The sequence below is a fragment of the Phocoena sinus genome, chromosome 2, assembly GCF_008692025.1.
Source record: "Phocoena sinus isolate mPhoSin1 chromosome 2, mPhoSin1.pri, whole genome shotgun sequence".
Taxonomy (NCBI): Eukaryota; Metazoa; Chordata; class Mammalia; order Artiodactyla; family Phocoenidae; genus Phocoena; species Phocoena sinus.
The window spans coordinates 35,204,535-35,225,906 of record NC_045764.1 but is presented as its reverse complement, the minus strand read 5'-3'; the positions used below and the strand labels follow the sequence as shown (position 1 = coordinate 35,225,906).

The following is a 21,372-nucleotide window of genomic DNA, read 5'->3' as shown; positions in this document are numbered from 1 at the left end:
TCACATACACACACACACACATACATGCATACACTTACACAGGATAAATGCTTCTCAAAGACACTATAGCCTAGTTCACAAAGATTTTCTAAGAGAGCGCTTAGCCCAGTTGATCTACCCAAACAGGATTCCTTCAGCTCAAGAAAGCTTTCTAATTTATTATTTTCAAAACAATTTTTGTTACATAGATGTCTCTTTTATTTAGACCATTTATTTTTTCATAATATTGACTTTTTAAAGCGTTCATCCCAGTTGTCTTATAGCATTTCCCATATTCTGTGTTTGTCTGATTGCCATTTAATTTGTTGATCTCCCTCAAGTATTTCCTATAAACTGAGCCGCGAGGTCCAGGGCTTGATTAGAACTGGATTGAACATCTGTGTGATGTCAGCCTTCCCAATATTAGTAATGCTATGTTTGATCACTTGTCTAAGGTGGGGACATACAGATCACTCTGTTACGTAGATCCATGTTTCCTTGTAAGAAACCTGCAGGGTGTTATCTTAAGGTGTTAAATATTCTGTTTTGCAACAATTTCTCACATGATAGGTTTAGCATCTATTGTTGCTCCTGGCTTGAAATAGTACTTACACTGGGGTTTGGTTGCAAATGGTAATTTTCTAATTCTATCATTACCTCTACATTTACTTGCAGACATTCTTCTGTAAAGAAGCTCCCCAGTCATTTATTTCATTTCTCACTCTGTATTCAGGGATTTTTATTTATTCAATGTTTTATAATATTATATAGACAGTATTCATTTGGGGCCTCATATAGTCCAAAATGTGGCCAGTGGGGGCAGTTCAAGGTGACTCCTTTTGACATAATTCCGTTGGATTTTAAGCACTGCCTTGCATTCTAAAACAACAAGGTGTTTTAGGCTCTCTTTGAATTTTTTTCCTTCTCCAGACCTAGAATTGCCTGTATTTTCATGGAGCCTTGGTTCTTTTCAGTGGGGAATGGTATTTAGAGCCCAAGATATAGGCAATACTTATTATTCCTGGGGGATCATTGCTTCCAGGCCCTTTTCATTACAGAGAACTTTGAAAGTACAGAAGAGAGAAGAATGAAGACTTCACATCTATGGGCCTATTTAAATTTATTTTATGGTTTCTTTATTTTTATCATTTTTAAATAGAGGTATTTCTTGACAGAAGTCAGAAGCAAATAAAAAGTTAAAAAGTTGTCTGTACTCTATGTTATTCGTCAACATAATATTATTGACTCTTCTACCTTAAATAATGACACAGTGAAGAACATGTGTTTGGTTACTGTCCTTAGCATTTTGGTCAGCCTCAGCTTACTAAGAATTGTAGTCATTCTGACTCTACTTGGAGATCCTTGTCACCCTCTGTTATTGTAGATGCCATCTTAAAATCTGAAGCCCCTGGAAAATTTCCTGAATAATTAAAAAAATAACATTATAGAAAAAAATCAGCGCATTTTTTAATTGTATAAAATTTGGAAAATACAGAAAAAAACATAAAAAACACATTGAGTATGATGTTAGCTGTGGGTTTGTCATATATAACATATATGCCCTTGTTATTTTGAGATACGTTCCTTCTATGACTAATTTGTTGAGAGTTTTTAATCATGATTGAATTTTGTCAAATGCTTTCTCTGTGTCTAATGAGATGATAATATGATTTTTTTCTTTTATTCTATTAATGTGATGTATCATATTTGTTGATTTGTATATGTCGAACCATCCTTGCACCCCAGGGGTAAAGCTCACTTGATCATGATCATTTTAAAGAGCTGCTGAATTTGGTTTGCCAGTATTTTATTGACACTTGTTGCATCTATAGTATATTCATTAGGGATATTGGTCTACAGTAGTTTTTTTCTTCTTGAATTTTAAAGTAGTTATATCATTTACAAATAAGGTTTTAAAATTTTATTTCCAATATATATTCCTCTAAGTTATTTATTTTCTAATTACATTGACAAGGATAAGAATGTGGGGAAAAAAATGATGATGATAATCTTTGTTTTGTTCCTGACTATGGTGGAAATAATTCTAATGTTTCACCATTAAGTCTGCTCATGGCTTCTGATTCTTTATTAAATTGAGGGTGTTTTTTTCTATCTCTGGCTTTGAAAGGAATCATTGTAATGCATGCTGAATTTTGTTAGCCACTTTTTTCTTTTTAATTTTAGAATTTTATTTATTTTTTATATAGCAGGTTCTTATTAGTGTTAGCTACCTTTTTATATTCATTACAATGATCATAATGTTTAACTCATTTGATCTGTTCATATAATCAGTTATATTAATAATTTTCCTAATGTTGACTCAATCATTCATTTTTATAATATGCTCTATTTAGTCATGATGTATCATTCTTATGATAGAGTTCTGGAATTTACTTGTGTTATTATTATTTTTACATCCACAGTCATAATTCAGATTTAGTTCACATATTGATTTATGTGATCTCTGTGTCTGATTTGGGTATCTGAGTTATTTTAGCTGTGTATCACTACTGGGAAACTTTCATTCTTCCTATATCTGCAACTTACTTGTTTGCTTTAAGGGTTTGCAAACTCATCCAGCAAAACATTTGGGCCCTGGTTCTTTATTTTCTTCTTTCTCTCTTTTTCTTTTGTGAATAGTGTTTTTAGCTTTTTTAAATGGTATTTTAAAAGTAACTTATCAGTACATTTCATTATAGAAAACTCAAAATGTGTAGAACGATGTTTCTCTTCACGCACTCCCAGAACTCTTTTCTTTCCTCAGAGGTAACCACTGTCAATGGTTTGGTGAAAGAGAATGGAGACTTTTTTTTTTTTAAAGTATTGTTTATTTACTGGACCTGGGGCAGATTAGATACACAACCCATTTTAAATTTACATCTTTTAACTCAATTTTGAAGTGTTTTCACACACACATGCACACAAATTGGCATGCAACAGTTGTCCTAGGGTAAAACACAGTCACCTTAAACTGTTGCAAGTATTTTCACCCAAGGTTGAAAAATTGTTTATCCTGAACATGAAAACCTGTAACAAATTTAAATTAATTGTATAAAACTCGTTACTTGTAGTTTTCCCCTTGCAAAGATCCAAAAATAATGTACAAGTAGCTAATATACATCAGTCACAACATAATCCTGGATCATCCCCACACCAAAACTAGATGCTCCTTTAATTTTAAACCCATCATCAGAGGCCAAGAGAAAGTCATTTCGTTTTATACAAAACAAAATTCACATGTGCCAAAAAAGAAAGACCCAAGAAAAACAGAAACGAACACCCTAGTACTGACAGTAATGTTCAGTGCACTAATTAAACAGTGACCAAACTGCCAGTGATCAAAAATAAAATAGTGGCAAAGAAATCCAAGAGGCTTTTAACCCTTTGGCATCAGAAATCCAGATTTTTCCAATTATGTGAATGCATACCTCCTCCATGCCAAGAGTAGAGAAAGTGGATGAGCCAGCGTAGAAAGAAAAAGAACCACCATTCACTGCAACACCCAGAGAATTGGCTTTAATAGACACTTCTTACAAGGTTAGGCAGAAACCGAAAAATGGTTATTAGCTGCTTGTGTCAGCAATTTTAAGTGGAGGCGATTGAGTGCTAAGGTTCAAAGTAAAACTTTAAAGGGGAAAAAGGTTGTTGGTTTAAGTCTTATCTTTAAAGCAAAAACAAGATAGACAAAGTATAAAAGTACCAACCTGGTAGCATCCTCTAGTCACAGAGCTCTGCCATTAGGCTGGACAAAAAATGTCAGGGTTCAGATTATTGCTTCTCATAAGGACTGAACAAAGTGAATCTTTAATGACTTGAACTGCAGGATAAGGGATCCCAAGAATGCAGTCATTTTAGTAAAGTGCTATCAGTAAAGTCCTATCCTGAACAAGCTGCGTTTTATGATGAAAACAAAAGTAAAGAAGATATCATAAGGACTATGCACCTATATTCCACTTACAGTGTTTGAGTTCTGGAAGGACCTGTATAATGGAGGAAGAATTCAAATATGAAGTCATGCCAACCACATGTCAAATTTCACTATAACTTTCCTAAGAAAGTGTTTTCCCCCAATATCTGTTAATCACAAAGAAACGGAAGCTGTGAATATACAGTTTAGAAAATAAAAACATAGAAACTAATGACATTATTATGACCAAGACGTTTGGTAAACAGTGAATTATGAGTTTGGGATCATCAGCAAAAGGCTTTTTAAACAACCCTCCGGACTTCAAAAAATCTCTTCAGGTAGTAGATCCGTCCCAGTGTCATGGCAACTAGAACAAGAGCTTCCAAGAAGGACCAAAGGACCACTCTGCTGTTTGTGCTGTCATTGACTGCTCTGTGTACTCTCTCCCGAACTTCCATGTATTCCTGTTCATGCTTTACAGCTGTCATCGCCACTGCGAGCTCATTAATCATTTCTTCTAGCTTGTTCTGGTGAGCTTCTCTTTCCATGTCTTGTTGTTTGGGGGCCTCCCCAATATCAACGGTGAGCGTCACTATCTTTGGAGTCATGACGGACATCCTACTGCTAAAACAAAGCTTATATGTTCCATCCATGTGAGCAGCAAATGTGTATTTCCCACTGGACTCCCAGTCTCCTTTATAAATTCCTTTATTATCAGGCCCTGTAATCTCCACGTCAACGTCCAGGAAGCCGCCCTCAGCCACCTGGAATATGAGGCCCATCTTGGTCCCCGAGGTGACCCGCTCGAAGAAGCACTCCTCGGCATGCGCATCGATGCTGACGGAGTAGCCCGAGGCTGTGGCCAGGAGGGCGGCCCGGAGCACCTGCAGCTCAGCGAGCGTCACCACGGTGGGGCAGGGGCCGAAGCCAGGACCGGGACTGCGGCCTCCAGAGCCGCCGTCGCTGCCGCCACCGCTGTTGTCTCAGCTGCCGCCACCTCCAAGACGTATTGTTTAGTGGGCTCAGGCTTTCAGTTTTGCAAAATGAAAAAAGTTCTGGAGATAGATTGTGATAATCTGTCTTACCCCATCCCCTGGCAAAATCCATTCTACTTTCTGTCTCTGTGAACTTGACATACCTCATATAAATGGAATCATACAGTATTTATCCTTTTGTGGCTGACTTATTTCACTTAGCATAATGTCTTTGTGGTTCATCTACGTTACATAGCATGTGTCAGAATTGCCTTTTTAAGGCTGAATAATATTCCCTTGTGTATATTTACCGCGTGATTTCCACTCATCTGTGGATGGACACTTGGGTTGCTTCCACCTTTGGCTGTTGTGAATAGAGCTGCTGTGAATATGGGTGTACAAATATCTGACTCCCTGCTTTCAGTTCTTTTGGGTATACCCAGAAGTGGAATTGCTGAATCATATAGTACTTTTATATTTAATATTTTGAGGAACTCTTTTCCACCGTGGTTGAACCATTATTTTGTATTTCCGTCAGCTGTTCACAAGGGTTCCAATTTCTTCACATCCTGACCAATACTTGTTATTTTATCTTATTTTTAAAATAATGGCCAGCCTAATGAGTGTGAAGTGGTATCTCCTTGTGGTTTTGATTTGCATTTCCCTAATGATTAGTGATGTTGAGCATATTTTTATGTGCTTATTGGCATTTGTATATCCTCTTTGGAAAAAAAAGTCGATTCGAGTCCTTTGCCCACTTTTAAATTGGGTTCCTTTTTGTTGTCATTGTTTTTGAGTTGTAGGAATTTTTTTTTTTTTTTTTTTGCGGTACGCGGGCCTCTCACTGTTGTGGCCTCTCCCGTTGCGCAGCACGGGCTCCGGACGCGCAGGCTCAGCGGCCATGACTCACGGGCCCAGCCGCTCCGCGGCATGTGGGATCTTCCCAGACTGGGGCACGAACCCGTGTCCCCTGCATCAGCAGGCGTACTCTCAACCACTGTGCCACCAGGGAAGCCCTGTAGGAATTCTTTATATGTTCTGGATATTAACCAGAACATATCTGATATACAAATATTTTCTCCCATTCCATGTGTTGCCTTTTCACTGTATTGATAGTACCCTTTGATATGCAAAAGTTTAATTTTGATGTAGTCCAATTTATTTATTTTTTTCATTTGTTGCCTATGCTTTTGAACTCATATTCAAGAAATCATTATCCATATAATTGTTTTTTAACTTTCTTTTTTCATTAATCAATATATATGTTGGCAGTCTTTCCACATCAAGTAATGTGGCTTCTACCAGTCAGAATGGCCATCACCAAAAAAATCTACAAACAATAAATGCTGGAGCTGGTGTGGGGAAAAGGGAACCCTCGTGCACTGTTGGTAGGAATGTAAATTGATACAGCCACTATGGAGAACAGTATGGACGTTCCTTAAAAAACTAAAAATAGAATTACCACATGACCCAGCAATCCCACTACTGGGCATATACCCTGAGAAAGCCATAATTCAAAAAGAGTCATGCAACCACAATGTTCACTGCAGCTCTGTTTACAATAGCCAGGACATGGAAGCAACCTAAGTGTCCATCAACAGATGAATGGATAAAGAAGATGTGGCACATATATATAATGGAATATTACTCAGCCATAAAAAGAAACAAAATTGAGTTATATGTAGTGAGGTGGATGGACCTAGAGTCTGTCATACAGAGTGAAGTAAGTCAGAAAGAGAAAAATACTGTATGCTAGCACATATATATGGAATCTAAAAAAAAAAAAAAAGGTTCTCAAGAACCTAGGGGCAAGACAGGAATAAAGACGCAGATGTAGAGAATGGACTTGAGGACATGGGGAGGGGGAAGGGTAAGCTGAGATGAAGTGAGAGGGTGGCATGGACATATATATACTACCAAATGTAAAATAGGTAGCTAGTGGGAAGTAGCCGCATAGCACAGGGAGATCAGCTCTGTACTTTGCGACCACCTAGGGGGTGGCATAGGGAGGATGGGAGCGAGATGCAAGAGGGAGGAGATATGGGGATATATGTATATGTATAGCTGATTCACTCTGTTATAAAGCAGAAACTAACACACCATTGTAAAGGAATTATACTCCAATAAAGATGTTTAAAAAAAATGTGGATTCTTGGGCTTCCCGGGTGGCGCAGTTGTTGAGAGTCCACCTGCTGATGTAGGGGACATGGGTTCGTGCCCCGGTCCGGGAGGATTCCACATGCCGCGGAGCGGCTGGGCCCGTGAGCCATGGCTGCTGAGCCTGCGCATCCGGAGCCTGTGCTCTGCAAGGGGAGAGGCCATGATAGTGAGAGGCCCGCGTACCGCAAAAAAAAAAAAAAAAAAAAAAAAGTGGCTTCTTATCATTACTTTTATCAGTTGTAGCATATTCCTTAGTATGGATATACTATTTATTTAACACCTCCCCAAATGGTGGATATTTAAGTAGTGTTCATTGTGCTTTTTTTAAATGTATGTATGATAAAAACAAACAGAAAATCCAGAAAGGATATTTCTCAAATTGTTAGAAGTGATGATCTCTGGAAATAGTTTCATTTTGTCTGGTATGCTTTTTTGCATTTTCTAATTTTCAGTAATAAATAGGTATTTTTATTTAATAAAACTTATGAACAAGTCAACAAACATAGTGACATCCTTTGATCCAACAGTTTCACCCCAGAGGCTCTCAAAACAAATGGTTCTCTGTAAGTTAAACAAACAAAACACAACATCTGCTTGAAGTAATTCATATTGTTGATACTGTACTAATATCATTTAATAATACACTTAATGATCAAATCGGGGACTGGGGGATAGAATTTCATATGCCCTTAGATTATTATGTGCCAATGAAAATTAATTTCAAAATGTGTAACGGCATGAAGGAAAAGTCGACAGGGACCAGGATTTCCACTAGGTAATTATCTAGGCCAGGCATTATGGAAATTTTTCGGTGCAGGACCAGATAGTAAATATATTAGGCTTTGTGAGCCGTATTGTCTTTGTTGCAAATACTCACCTCTGCCTTTGTAGGGCAAAAGCAGCCTCAGATGAATGGGTATGACCTGAGGGCCCTCGTTTGTGGACTCACTCAGTTAGACCAGTGCATTTATTTAAACTTTTCTTGAATGTTTTTTAAAAATGTATTTAAATGAAATTATGTGATTAGTATTAATATTCCTTATACACAGTAGCTGCTTTCCACAGATTTCTTGACAGAAGATGGAAATGAAATATAGTTAAGAACACTTGACAGATGCTCCCAGTTTTGAGTTGCTTATTTGGATGGCCCTTTAGTGCACAAGTTTCATTACATTTGTCTTGTGTTCTTTCTTAGGGGAAGAAAATGTAATTGCTGTTCCTTTGGGAAGTCGAAGTGTGAGAATTACAGTGAAAGGACCTGCACATCTCTGTAAGTAGAATTTAATCTTAACATGTTTTTCTTTCCTGAAGATTTATTTAGCCAAAAACATATATATATTTCTTTGTGTTAACAGGTAGGTAGATGAACTTCTACCGGTCTGAAATAGTCTCTATCACTAGGGAATGATCTATGACCCTGAATTTTTTAGTTCTCATGCCCTAGTGGGAAATTAATCTCCTCATGGGAGAGGAAATCAAGTTATATGTGAAATAAGCTATTTTTTATGTGGAGAGTAAACTAGGAGTCTAGAGTCTTCTGGAGATCTTAGCAGTTTGGGATAAAAAATAACAAAACGAAATTTAAAACACAGAGCTGTATCAGTGAATATAGCTGACAAGTACGTGCTCCGTTGCCAGCATATCACAACCTCAGGTCTAGGGGGCACTGAAAGTAAACACTGGTTTCCCAGAATACTAAGAGTCTGAAACAATAAAGGATTGAAATTGTATTGTTTCTTTGGCCAAAGTCACATGGCATCTTTCTGTCTTAGCTTTTCTGGTCTCTTAGGACCCAAAGGAACTAGAAATACCAAAGTTGGTCTGCTTCTCTCCCAAGGTTTCCTGTCGCCATAGGCAGGGCTTTCTTTGTCTTTTTCCCAGGAAAATGAATTTTTGTCAAGACTGAGACCCTGGCCTTGAAGAAGCTTACTGTGTTCAGCTCTATCTTTCTGTAAAAAGTACGAAACACTATTTGTAACTGTTTTAAAGCCACACAAATCAAGGTCTAACGGATTAAAATGTGACATAGTTTTTGCCATTGTTTTTTGAGCCACCATCTTAGATTTTTCAAATCATAAAAGTTTCTCAGAGACACAAGCATTTTGGGTAGCTTTTAAATGTGTTTGTCCATGTGTGTTATATGTGTTTGTATATTGTGGCTGCAGTACCGATAGTCTAACCAGAAATGTCCTTTGAGAAAAGTTTATATCAAAATGTTTAAGGTCACCAAGGGTATAGATTAAAATCTTGGAAAAAGAAAGAAATTCTTTAGTAAATTATGACCTAAATTAGGGAAGCAAGAGAATATCTTTAGGACAATGAGGTGAACAATTATTGGAAAGTCTTTTTCAACCCTTACTTTATTATATGAATTATGACTAAAAGAACGTGACTGATGTATTTAACTAAAATATTGAAGTGTTTATAGCCATATAATGGTCAGTTCACTCAAGGCTTTCTCTACAATGAAGCATCAAAACATTTTTTGGGCTTCTTTTTAAAATGGCTTAAGGCCCACAGCTCTTGATGAGAATAGATCTTCATCCTTGTAAATGCAAACTTGATGTTTGAGAACAGGTGAAAATCATTTAGATCCCAATTTTGTGAATCATTTGAGTGATCACATTGGAAAATAGCGTTCTGGATTCAAAACTGTGAAGTGCTGAACATTCATAGCAGCATAATTCATAATAGCCATAACGTAAAAACAGCCCAGATGTCCATTAACTGATGAATGGATAAATAAAATGGGCATGTGTGGAATATTATTTGGCTCTAACAAAGAATGAAGTACTGACACATGCTACAATAGACATGATCCTTGAAAACATTATGCTAAGTGAAAGAAGCCAGTCACAAAAGACCACATATTTTATGATTGTCTTTATATAAAGTGTCCAGAGTAAAGCAAATCTAAGGAGACAGAAAGTAGATTGGTGGTTGCCTAGGGCTGGGGTGAGTTGGGTTGGTGGCGGGTCTGGGGTTGTTAACGGATATGGGGTTTCTTTGGGGGGGGTGGCAAAAAAGTTCTAAACTTAGATTGTGATGATGGTTTCCCAATTCTGTGAATATGCTGAAGCCATGAAACTACATTTTAAATGGGTGAATTTTATGGCATATCAAAAAGATATTTAAAAAAAAGTTTTAAAAATTGCAGTGACTGGGCCTGATTTTCTCGTGATACTACAGACAGTTCTTTAACATTCAGCTCTAAAAAGAGTTTTATAAGCTCTAAAAACAGAATAAGTACACAGTAAACAGGTTAGGTAAAGATGAATACTTTGAGGTAGAATATTCATTTACATACAAATGTGTTCTGGCATATTAAACATAACTTTATACTCAAGACTGGCATGGTTCCAAGAACAGAGCTCAAATATATTCCCTTTTCTCCAAAGGTGACAGATCTGTTGCTTGGATTCTATCTCCTTCTGAACAATCTCAAAATTGGCTCTAGAAGTGTTTCTGAAAGTCACCCTTCTCTGCCAGTGAATAGAATGAACTGGCTTCATTTACAAAGGATTTAGTTACCATTTCTGAACACCTAAATATAGAAGCGGCTTTATTTTCTTGATTTATACAAGTGTTTTCTTAATTTTTTATTCAAAGATATATTCCTGAAATTAAGCTCACTTTGCAGTAATAAATCGTTCTTTTTAAGATCCATATATGCACCCTCCAAAAGGCTGCATCGTTAAGAACTGAGAACACCCAGTAGCGTACTTAGTCTCTTTGCTGTGGAATGGAATTTAATTACAGAATGTCCATCTTGCATATCGCCTAGAGGTGTTTAAATACTGAATTTCTAGTCCTTTCCCAAGCTTGGCTTCAGCATTATATCAAGCACACAGCTCCAGATTTCCCTAAAATTTCAAAAATGGAAACAATAAGAGGGTTCCTGCAAAAGAGATTTTATTGTAGCAAAACTTCAGCATTAAATGTGTTTTGACTAGCAATAAACTCAAGAAGCCAAGATGCCATAAACTGAAAACCTCCATTATCAATTGTAAGAATTGGGATTTTTTTGGTCCTCTAAGTGCGGTCTGACGACCATATGTAGAGATGTATTAATATAAACATGAACCCTGAACATAATGACTAATCAAAGGAAATGAATACTGAGTAAAGTATACATACACTCTAATATACAGCTCGAAGCATAAGCTTGATGTATTTATAAGCAAGTCAGCTGTGCTAAATGCTCATTACATGTTTACCTAACAATACTTTTGTGGCCTTCTTAGAATTTAAGGAGACCTCTTGGGATGATTAGCATGACCCTGTCTCTTTCGAAAGAAGCCTGGACGGATACTTGTCAGGGCAAGCCCTTCAACTAGAAGCAGTTAGCAGCATTCATCATTTTTCTAGTCATTTCTTTTAAAAATAACAAGTGTGGATCAAAATATTTAAAGGTACCATGGTAAACTTGAGTTGTAAAGGTTTGGGGATTTAAGAGGGTCTTGATTTCTGCTCCTGTTTTTCTTTGTATGTGATTTTATTTATTCTCACAACAACACTAATTTCATTTTTCAGATTAAGCAACAAAGATGAGGGGATTTCCAATATGTTTCTTTGTTGAGCCAGCTAATAAATGCCAAAGCTTGTTTGTATCATTTCTTTTTTAGATTCCGCATATAAGCGATATCATACAATGTTTCTCTTTTATCTGTTTGAGGATACAGATCATCTCTTCCTTGGCTCCTTGCCACCTCCATCATTTTAAGCCTGAAGAGGAGAAAAAAGGCAGCAGTGGGTAGCAGGAAAGGAGGCTCTTAGCCTCTGCTGTTTATAGATTTCCTGGGGTCTCCACTCAGCACTGTCTGTCTTGCTATAGAAACGGCAGAGGGTCTGTGGAAGCTCTGAGAATTGAAGGGCTGTGTGTGCAGCTCTCATGAGCTGTGAGTTGCACATCACAATACAGGGCTGCAGTACACACATGGGGTGCTAGACACTAATAAAAACTTTAAAAACGTATCCATAAGTCAACACATCATCTGAATTGTTGATTTTCAAAAACTCCTTTTCTGCCAGTTTAAGAGGCACAGGCACTAAGGAGAAGCAAGTTTACCACTGATAAAAATGACAACTTTTAGGGGACCTTGAAGATGGCGGAAGAGTAAGACGCGGAGATCGCCTTCCTCCCCACGGATACACCAGAAATACATCCACACGTGGAACAACTCCTACAGAACTCCTACTGAAGGCTGGCAGAAGACCTCAGACCTCCCAAAAGGCAAGAAACTCCCCACGTAACTGGGTAGGGCAAAAGAAAAAACAGAGACAAAAGAATAAGGACGGCACCTGCACCAGTGGGAGGGAGCTGTGAAGGAGGAAAAGTTTCCACACACTAGGAAGCCCCTCCGCGGGCGGAGACTGCGGGAGGCGGAGGGGGGAGTTTCGGGACCGCGGAGTAGTGCACAGCGACGGGTGCGGAGGGCAAAGCGGGGAGATTCCTGCACAGACGATCGGTGCTGACCGGCACTCACCAGCCCGAGTGGCTTGTCTGCTCACCCGCCGGGGCGGGCGGGGCTGCGAGCTGAGGCTCGGGTTTTGGTTTTGGACGGAGCTCAGGGAGAGGACTGGGGTTGGCGGCTTGAACATAGCCTGAAGGGGTTAGTGCACCACGACTAGCCGGGAGGGAGTTCGGGGAAAAGCCTGCACCTGCCGAAGAGGCAAGAGACTTTTTCTTCCCTCTTTGTTTCCTGGTGCGCGAGGAGAGGGGTTTAAGAGCGCTGCTTAAAGGATCTCCAGAGAAGGGCGCGAGCCGCGGCTAAAAGCGCGAACCCCAGAGACGGGCGCGAGCCGCGGCTGAGGGCGCGAGCCCCCGAGACGGGCGCGAGCCGCGGCTGAAAGCGCAAACCCCAGAGACGGGCGCGAGCCGCGGCTAAAACCGCGGACCCCAGAGACGGGCGGGAGACGCTAAGGCTGCTGCTGCCGCCACCAAGGGCCTGTGTGCGAGCACAGGTCACTCTCCACACCCCTCTTCCGCGGAGCCTGTGCAGCCCGCCACTGCCAGGTTCCCGGGATCCAGGGACAACTTCCCCGGGAGTACGCACGGCGGGTCTCAGGCTGGTGCAACATCACGCCGGCCTCTGCCGCAACGTCACGCTGCCTCTGCAGCTGCAGGCCCGCCCCGCACGTAGTGCCCCTCCTACCCCCATCCCCCAACCCCCGGCCTGAGTGAGCCGGAGGCCCCGAATCAGCGGCTCCTTTAACCCCGTCCTGTCTGAGCGAAAAAACAGACGCCCTCCAGCGACCTACACGCAGAGGCAGGGCCAAATCCAAAGCTGAGCTCCTGTGAGCTGTGAGAACAAAGAAGAGAAAGGGAAATCTCTCCCAGCAGCCACAGAAGCAGCGGATTAAAGCTCCACAATCAACTTGATATACCCTGCATCTGTGGAATACCTGAATAGACAAGGAATGATCCCAGATTGAAGAGGTGGAATTTAGGAGCGAGATCTATGATTTTTTTCCCTTTTCCTCTTTTTGTGAATGTGTACGTGTATGCTTCTGTGTGAGATCCTGTCTGTATACTCTTGCTTCCACCATTTGTCCTAGGGCTCTATCCGTCCATGACTTTTTTTTAAAAATTCTTTTTCTTAATAATTAAGTTTAATTGTGATAACTTTATTATACTTTACCTTCGTTCTTTCTTTCTTTCCTTCCTTCCTTCCCTCCTTTAGACAACGAATCACCCCAAATTGAGGAGGTGGTCTCAGGGAGCAGGATTTATGATTTTTCCCCCTTTACCTCTTTTTGTGAAGGTGTATGTGTATGCTTCTGTGTAAGATTTTCTCTGTATAGCTTTGCTTCCAACATTTGTCCTATCCGTTCTATCCGTCCCTTTTTTTTTCTAAATATTTTTTAATTCAATAACTATATTATACTTTATTTTATTTTTACTGTATCATCTTTCTTTCTGTCTTTTTTCCTTCTTTCCCTCCTTCCTTCCTTCCTCCCTCCCTCCCTCCCTCCTTTCTTTCCTTCTTTGCTTCTTTCTTCCTTCCTTCCTTTCCTCCTTTCCTTCTTTCTTTACTCATACTTCTACTAATTCTCCCTACTTTTTCTCCCTTTTATTCTGAGCTGTGTGGGTGAAAGGCTCTTGGTGCTCCAGCCAGGAGTCAGGGCTCTGCCTCTGAGGTAGGAGAGCCAACTTCAGGACACTGGTCAACAAGAGACCTCCCAGCTCCACATAATATTAAACGGTGGAAATATCCCAGAGACCTCCATCTTAACACCAGCGCCCAGCTTCACTCAACGACCAGCAAGCCACAGTGCTGGACAACCTATGCCAAACAACTAGCAAAACAGGAACACAACCCCACCCATTAGCAGAGAGGCTGCCTAAAATCATAATAAGGCCACAGACACCCCAAAACACACCACCAGACGTGAACCTGCCCACTAGAGAGACAATATCCAGCCTCATCCAGCACAACACAGGCACTAGTCCCCTCCACCAGGAAGCCTACACAACCCACTGAAACAACCTTAGCCACTGGAGACAGACATCAAAAACAACGGGAACTACGAAAGTGCAGCCTGCAAAAAGGAGACCCCAAACACAGTAAGATAAGCAAAATGAGAAGACAGAAAAACACACAGCAGATGAAGGAGCAAGATAAAAACCCACCAGACCTAACAAATGAAGAGGAAATAGGCAATCTACCTGAAAAAGAATTCAGAATAATGATAGTAAGGATGATCCGAAATCTTGGAAGTAGAATGGACAAAATGCAAGAAACAGTTAACAAGGACCTACAAGAACTAAAGATGAAACAAGCAACGATGAACAATGCAATAAATGAAATTAAAATCACTCTAGATAGGATCAATAGCAGAATAACTGAGGCAGAAGAACGGATAAGTGACCTGGAAGATAAAGTAGTGGAAATAACTACTGCAGAGCAGAATAAAGAAAAAAGAATGAAAAGAACTGAGGACAGTCTCAGAGACCTCTGGGACAACATGAAACGCACCAACATTCGAATTATAGGGGTTCCAGAAGAAGAAGAAAGAAAGAAAGGGACTGAGAAAATATTTGAAGAGATTATAGTTGAAAACTTCCCTAATATGGGAAAGGAAATAGTTAATCAAGTCCAGGAAGCACAGAGGGTCCCATACAGGATAAATACAAGGAGAAACACGCCAAGGCACATATTAATCAAACTGTCAAAAATTAAATACAAAGAAAGCATATTAAAAGCAGCAAGGGAAAAACAACAAATAACACACAAGGGAATCCCCATAAGGTTAACAGCGGATCTCTCAGCAGAAACCCTACAAGCCAGAAGGGAGTGGCAGGACATACTGAAAGTGATGAAGGAGAATAGCCTGAAACCAAGACTACTCTACCCAGCAAGGATCTCATTCACATTTGATGGAGAAATTAAAACCTTTACAGACAAGCAAAAGCTGAGAGAGTTCAGCACCACCAAACCAGCTTTACAACAAATGCTAAAGGAACTTCTCTAGACACGAAACACAAGAGAAGGAAATGACCTATAGTAGCGAACCCAAAACAATATATAAAATGGAAATAGGAACATACATATCGATAATTACCTTAAATGTAAATGGACTAAATGCTCCCACCAAAAGACACAGATTGGCTGAATGGATACAAAAACGAGACCCTTATATATGCTGTCTACAAGAGACCCACTTCAGAACTAGAGACACATACAGACTGAAAGTAAGGGGATGGAAAAAGATATTCCATGCAAATGGAAACCAAAAGAAAGCTGGAGTAGCAATTCTCGTATCAGACAAAATAGACTTTAAAATAAGGACTATTAAAAGGGACAAAGAAGGACACTACATAATGATCAAGGGATCGATCCAAGAAGAAGATATAACAATTGTAAATATTTATGCACCCAACATAGGAGCACCTCAATACATAAGGCAAATACTAACAACCATAAAAGGGGAGATCAACAGTAACACATTCATAGTAGGGGACTTTAACACCCCACTTTCACCCATGGACAGATCATCCAAAATGAAAATAAATAAGGAAACACAAGCTTTAAATGATACATTAAACAAGATGGACTTAATTGATATTTATAGGACACTCCATCCAAAAACAACAGAATACACATTTTTCTCAAGTGCTCATGGAACATTCTCCAGGATAGATCATATCTTGGGTCACAAATCAAGCCTTGGTAAATTTAAGAAAACTGAAATTGTATCAAGTATCTTTTCCGACCACAACGCCATGAGACTAGATATCAATTACAGGAAAAGATCTGTAAAAAATACAAACACATGGAGGCTAAACAATACACTACTTAATAATGAAGTGATCACTGAAGAAATCAAAGGGGAAATCAAAAAATACCTAGAAACAAATGACAATGGAGACACAACGACCCAAAACCTATGGGATGCAGCAAAAGCAGTTCTAAGGGGGAAGTTTATAGCAATACAAGCCCACCTTAAGAAGCAGGAAACATCTCGAATAAACAACCTAACCTTGCACCTCAAGCAATTAGAGAAAGAAGAACAAAAAAACCCCAAAGCTAGCAGAAGGAAAGAAATCATAAAAATCAGATCAGAAATAAATGAAAAAGAAATGAAGGAAACAATAGCAAAGATCAATAAAACTAAAAGCTGGTTCTTTGAGAAGATAAACAAAATAGATAAACCACTAGCCAGACTCATCAAGAAAAAAAGGGAGAAGACTCAAATCAATAGAATTAGAAATGAAAAAGGAGAAGTAACAACTGACACTGCAGAAATAAAAAAAATCATGAGAGATTACTACAAGCAACTCTATGCCACTAAAATGGACAATCTGGAAGAAATGGACAAATTCTTAGAAATGCACAATCTGCCAAGACTGAATCAGGAAGAAATAGAAAATATGAACAGACCAATCACAAGCACTGAAATTGAAACTGTGATTAAAAACCTTCCAACAAACAAAAGCCCAGGACCAGATGGCTTCACAGGTGAATTCTATCAAACGTTTAGAGAAGAGCTAACACCTATCCTTCTCAAACTCTTCCAAAATATAGCAGAGGGAGGAACACTCCCAAATTCCTTCTACGAAGCCACCATCACCTTGATACCAAAACCAGACAAGGATGTCACAAAGAAAGAAAACTACAGGCCAATATCACTGATGAACATAGATGCAAAAATCCTCAACAAAATACTAGCAAACAGAATCCAACAGCACATTAAAAGGATCATACACCATGATCAAGTGGGGTTTATTCCAGGAATGCAAGGATTCTTCAATATACGCAAATCTATCAATGTGATAAACTATATTAACAAATTGAAGGAGAAAAACCATATGATCATTTCAATAGATGCAGAGAAAGCTTTTGACAAAATTCAACACCCATTTATGATAAAAACCCTCCAGAAAGTAGGCATAGAGGGAACTTTCCTCAACATAATAAAGGCCATATATGACAAGCCCACAGCAAACATCATCCTCAATGGTGAAAAACTGAAGGCATTTCCACTAAGATCAGGAACAAGACAAGGTTGCCCACTCTCACCACTCTTATTCAACATAGTTTTGGAAGTTTTAGCCACAGCAATCAGAGAAGAAAAGGAAATAAAAGGAATCCACATCGGAAAAGAAGAAGTAAAGCTGTCACTGTTTGCAGATGACATGATACTATACATAGAGAATCCTAAAGATGCTACCAGAAAACTACTAGAGCTAATCAATGAATTTGGTAAAGTAGCAGGATACAAAATTAATGCACAGAAATCTCTGGCATTCCTATATACTAATGATGAAAACTCTGAAAGTGAAATCAAGAAAACACTCCCATTTACCATTGCAACAAAAAGAATAAAATATCTAGGAATAAACCTACCTAAGGATACGAAAGACCTGTATGCAGAAAATTATAAGACACTGATGAAAGAAATTAAAGATGATACAAATAGATGGAGAGATATACCATGTTCTTGGATGGGAAGAATCAACATTGTGAAAATGACTCTACTACCCAAAGCAATCTACAGATTCAATGCAATCCCTATCAAACTACCACTGGCATTTTTCACAGAACTAGAACAAAAAATTTCGCAATTTGTATGGAAACACAAAAGACCCCGAATAGCCAAAGCAATCTTGAGAACGAAAAAAGGAGCTGGAGGAATAAGGCTCCCTGACTTCAGACTATATTACAAAGCAACAGTAATCAAGACAGTATGGTACTGGCACAAAAACAGAAAGATAGATCAGTGGAACAGGATAGAAAGCCCAGAGATAAACCCACGCACATATGGACACCTTATCTTTGATAAAGGAGGCAGGAATGTACAGTGGAGAAAGGACAGCCTCTTCAATAAATGGTGCTGGGAAAACTGGACAGGTACATGTAAAAGTATGAGATTAGATCACTCCCTAACACCATACACAAAAATAAGCTCAAAATGGATTAAAGACCTAAATGTAAGGCCAGAAACTATCAAACTCTTAGAAGAAAACATAGGAAGAACACTCTATGACATAAATCACAGCAAGATCCTTTCTGACCCACCTCCTAGAGTAATGGAAATAAAAACAAAAATAAACAAATGGGACCTAATGAAACTTCAAAGCTTTTGCACAGCAAAGGAAACCATAACCAAGACCAAAAGACAACCCTCAGAATGGGAGAAAACATTTGCAAATGAAGCAACTGACAAAGGATTAATCTCCAAAATTTACAAGCAGCTCATGCAGCTCAATAACAAAAATACAAACAACCCCATCCAAAAATGGGCAGAAGACCTAAATAGACATTTCTCCAAAGAAGATATACAGAATGCCAACAAACACATGAAAGAATGCTCAACATCATTAATCATTAGAGAAATGCAAATCAAAACTACAATGAGATATCATCTTACACCAGTCAGAATGGCCATCATCAAAAAATCAAGAAACAATAAATGCTGGAGAGGGTGTGGAGAAAAGGGGACACTCTTGCACTGCTGGTGGGAATGTGAATTGGTTCAGCCACTGTGGAGAACAGTATGGAGGTTCCTTAAAAAACTACAAATAGAATTACCATATGACCCAGCAATCCCACTACTTGGCATATACCCTGAGAAAACCAAAATTCAAAGAGAGTCATGTACCAAAATGTTCATTGCAGCTCTATTTACAATAGCCAGGACATGGAAACAACCTAAGCGCCCATCATCGGATGAATGGATAAAGAAGATGTGGCACATATACACAATGGAATATTACTCAGCCTTAAAAAGAAATGAAATTGAGCTATTTGTAATGAGATGGATAGACCTAGAATCTGTCATACAGAGTGAAGTAAGTCAGAAAGAAAAAGACAAATACCGTATGCTAACACATATATATGGAATTTAAGGGAAAAAAATGTCATGAAGAACCTAGGGGTAAGATAGGAATAAAGACGCAGACCTACTGGAGAACGGACTTAAGGATATGGGGAGGGGGAAGGGTGAGTTTTGATAGGGCGAGAGAGAGTCATGGACATATACACACTAACAAACGTAGTAAGCTAGATAGCTGGGGGGAAGCAGCCGCAAGGCACAGGGATATTAGCTCGGTGCTTTGTGACAGCCTGGAAGGGTGGGATGGGGAGAGTGGGAGGGAGGGAGACGCAAGAGGGAAGACATATGGGAACATATGTATATGTATAGCTGATTCACTTTGTTGTAAATCAGAAACTAACACACCATTGTAAAGCAATTATACCCCAATAAAGATGTTTAAAAAAAAAAAAAAAAAAAAAAAAAAACAACGGGAACTACGAAAGTGCAGCCTGCAAAAAGGAGACCCCAAACACAGTAAGATAAGCAAAGTGAGAAGACAGAAAAACACACAGCAGATGAAGGAGCAAGATAAAAACCCACCAGACCTAACAAATGAAGAGGAAATAGGCAATCTACCTGAAAAAGAATTCAGAATAATGATAGTAAGGATGATCCGAAATCTTGGAAGTAGAATGGACAAAATGCAAGAAACAGTTAACAAGGACCTACAAGAACTAAAGATGAAACAAGCAACGATGAACAATGCAATAAATGAAATTAAAATCACTCTAGATAGGATCAATAGCAGAATAACTGAGGCAGAAGAACGGATAAGTGACCTGGAAGATAAAGTAGTGGAAATAACTACTGCAGAGCAGAATAAAGAAAAAAGAATGAAAAGAACTGAGGACAGTCTCAGAGACCTCTGGGACAACATGAAATGCACCAACATTCAAATTATAGGGGTTCCAGAAGAAGAAGAAAGAAAGAAAGGGACTGAGAAAATATTTGAAGAGATTATAGTTGAAAACTTCCCTAATATGGGAAAGGAAATAGTTAATCAAGTCCAGGAAGCACTGAGGGTCCCATACAGGATAAATACAAGGAGAAACACGCCAAGACACATATTAATCAAACTGTCAAAAATTAAATACAAAGAAAGCATATTAAAAGCAGCAAGGGAAAAACAACAAATAACACACAAGGGAATCCCCATAAGGTTAACAGCTGATCTCTCAGCAGAAACCCTACAAGCCAGAAGGGAGTGGCAGGACATACTGAAAGTGATGAAGGAGAATAGCCTGCAACCAAGACTACTCTACCCAGCAAGGATCTCATTCACATTTGATGGAGAAATTAAAACCTTTACAGACAAGCAAAAGCTGAGAGAGTTCAGCACCACCAAACCAGCTTTACAACAAATGCTAAAGGAACTTCTCTAGACACGAAACACAAGAGAAGGAAATGACCTATAGTAGCGAACCCAAAACAATATATAAAATGGAAATAGGAACATACATATCGATAATTACCTTAAATGTAAATGGACTAAATGCTCCCACCAAAAGACACAGATTGGCTGAATGGATACAAAAACGAGACCCTTATATATGCTGTCTACAAGAGACCCACTTCAGAACTAGAGACACATACAGACTGAAAGTAAGGGGATGGAAAAAGATATTCCATGCAAATGGAAACCAAAAGAAAGCTGGAGTAGCAATTCTCATATCAGACAAAATAGACTTTAAAATAAGGACTATAAAAAGGGACAAAGAAGGACACTACATAATGATCAAGGGATCGATCCAAGAAGAAGATATAACAATTGTAAATATTTATGCACCCAACATAGGAGCACCTCAATACATAAGGCAAATACTAACAACCATAAAAGGGGAGATCAACAGTAGCATATTCATAGTAGGGGACTTTAACACCCCACTTTCACCCATGGACAGATCATCCAAAATGAAAATAAATAAAGAAACACAAGCTTTAAATGATACATTAAACAAGATGGACTTAATTGATATTTATAGGACACTCCATCCAAAAACAACAGAATACACATTTTTCTCAAGTGCTCAT

At 38.9% G+C, this 21,372-nt stretch overlaps 2 protein-coding genes across 2 annotated transcripts in view; one reads left to right on the top strand and one right to left on the bottom strand.

Moving 5' to 3' along the window:
- Window positions 1–21,372, top strand: part of ADAMTSL3 (ADAMTS like 3) — a 387,063-nt gene that overhangs the window by 182,085 nt on the left and 183,606 nt on the right. Inside the window, 1 exon segment of the mRNA XM_032622232.1 lies at window positions 8,216–8,290. Within this exon segment, the coding sequence (XP_032478123.1) occupies window positions 8,216–8,290 (75 nt within the window).
- LOC116749799 (transmembrane emp24 domain-containing protein 2-like) lies at window positions 4,189–4,976 on the bottom strand. Its single transcript, XM_032624560.1, has 2 exons — window positions 4,972–4,976; window positions 4,189–4,861 (listed from the first exon to the last, which is right to left on the bottom strand). Exons 1-2 carry the CDS (start codon window positions 4,974–4,976, stop codon window positions 4,189–4,191), a joined length of 678 nt encoding a protein of 225 aa, XP_032480451.1.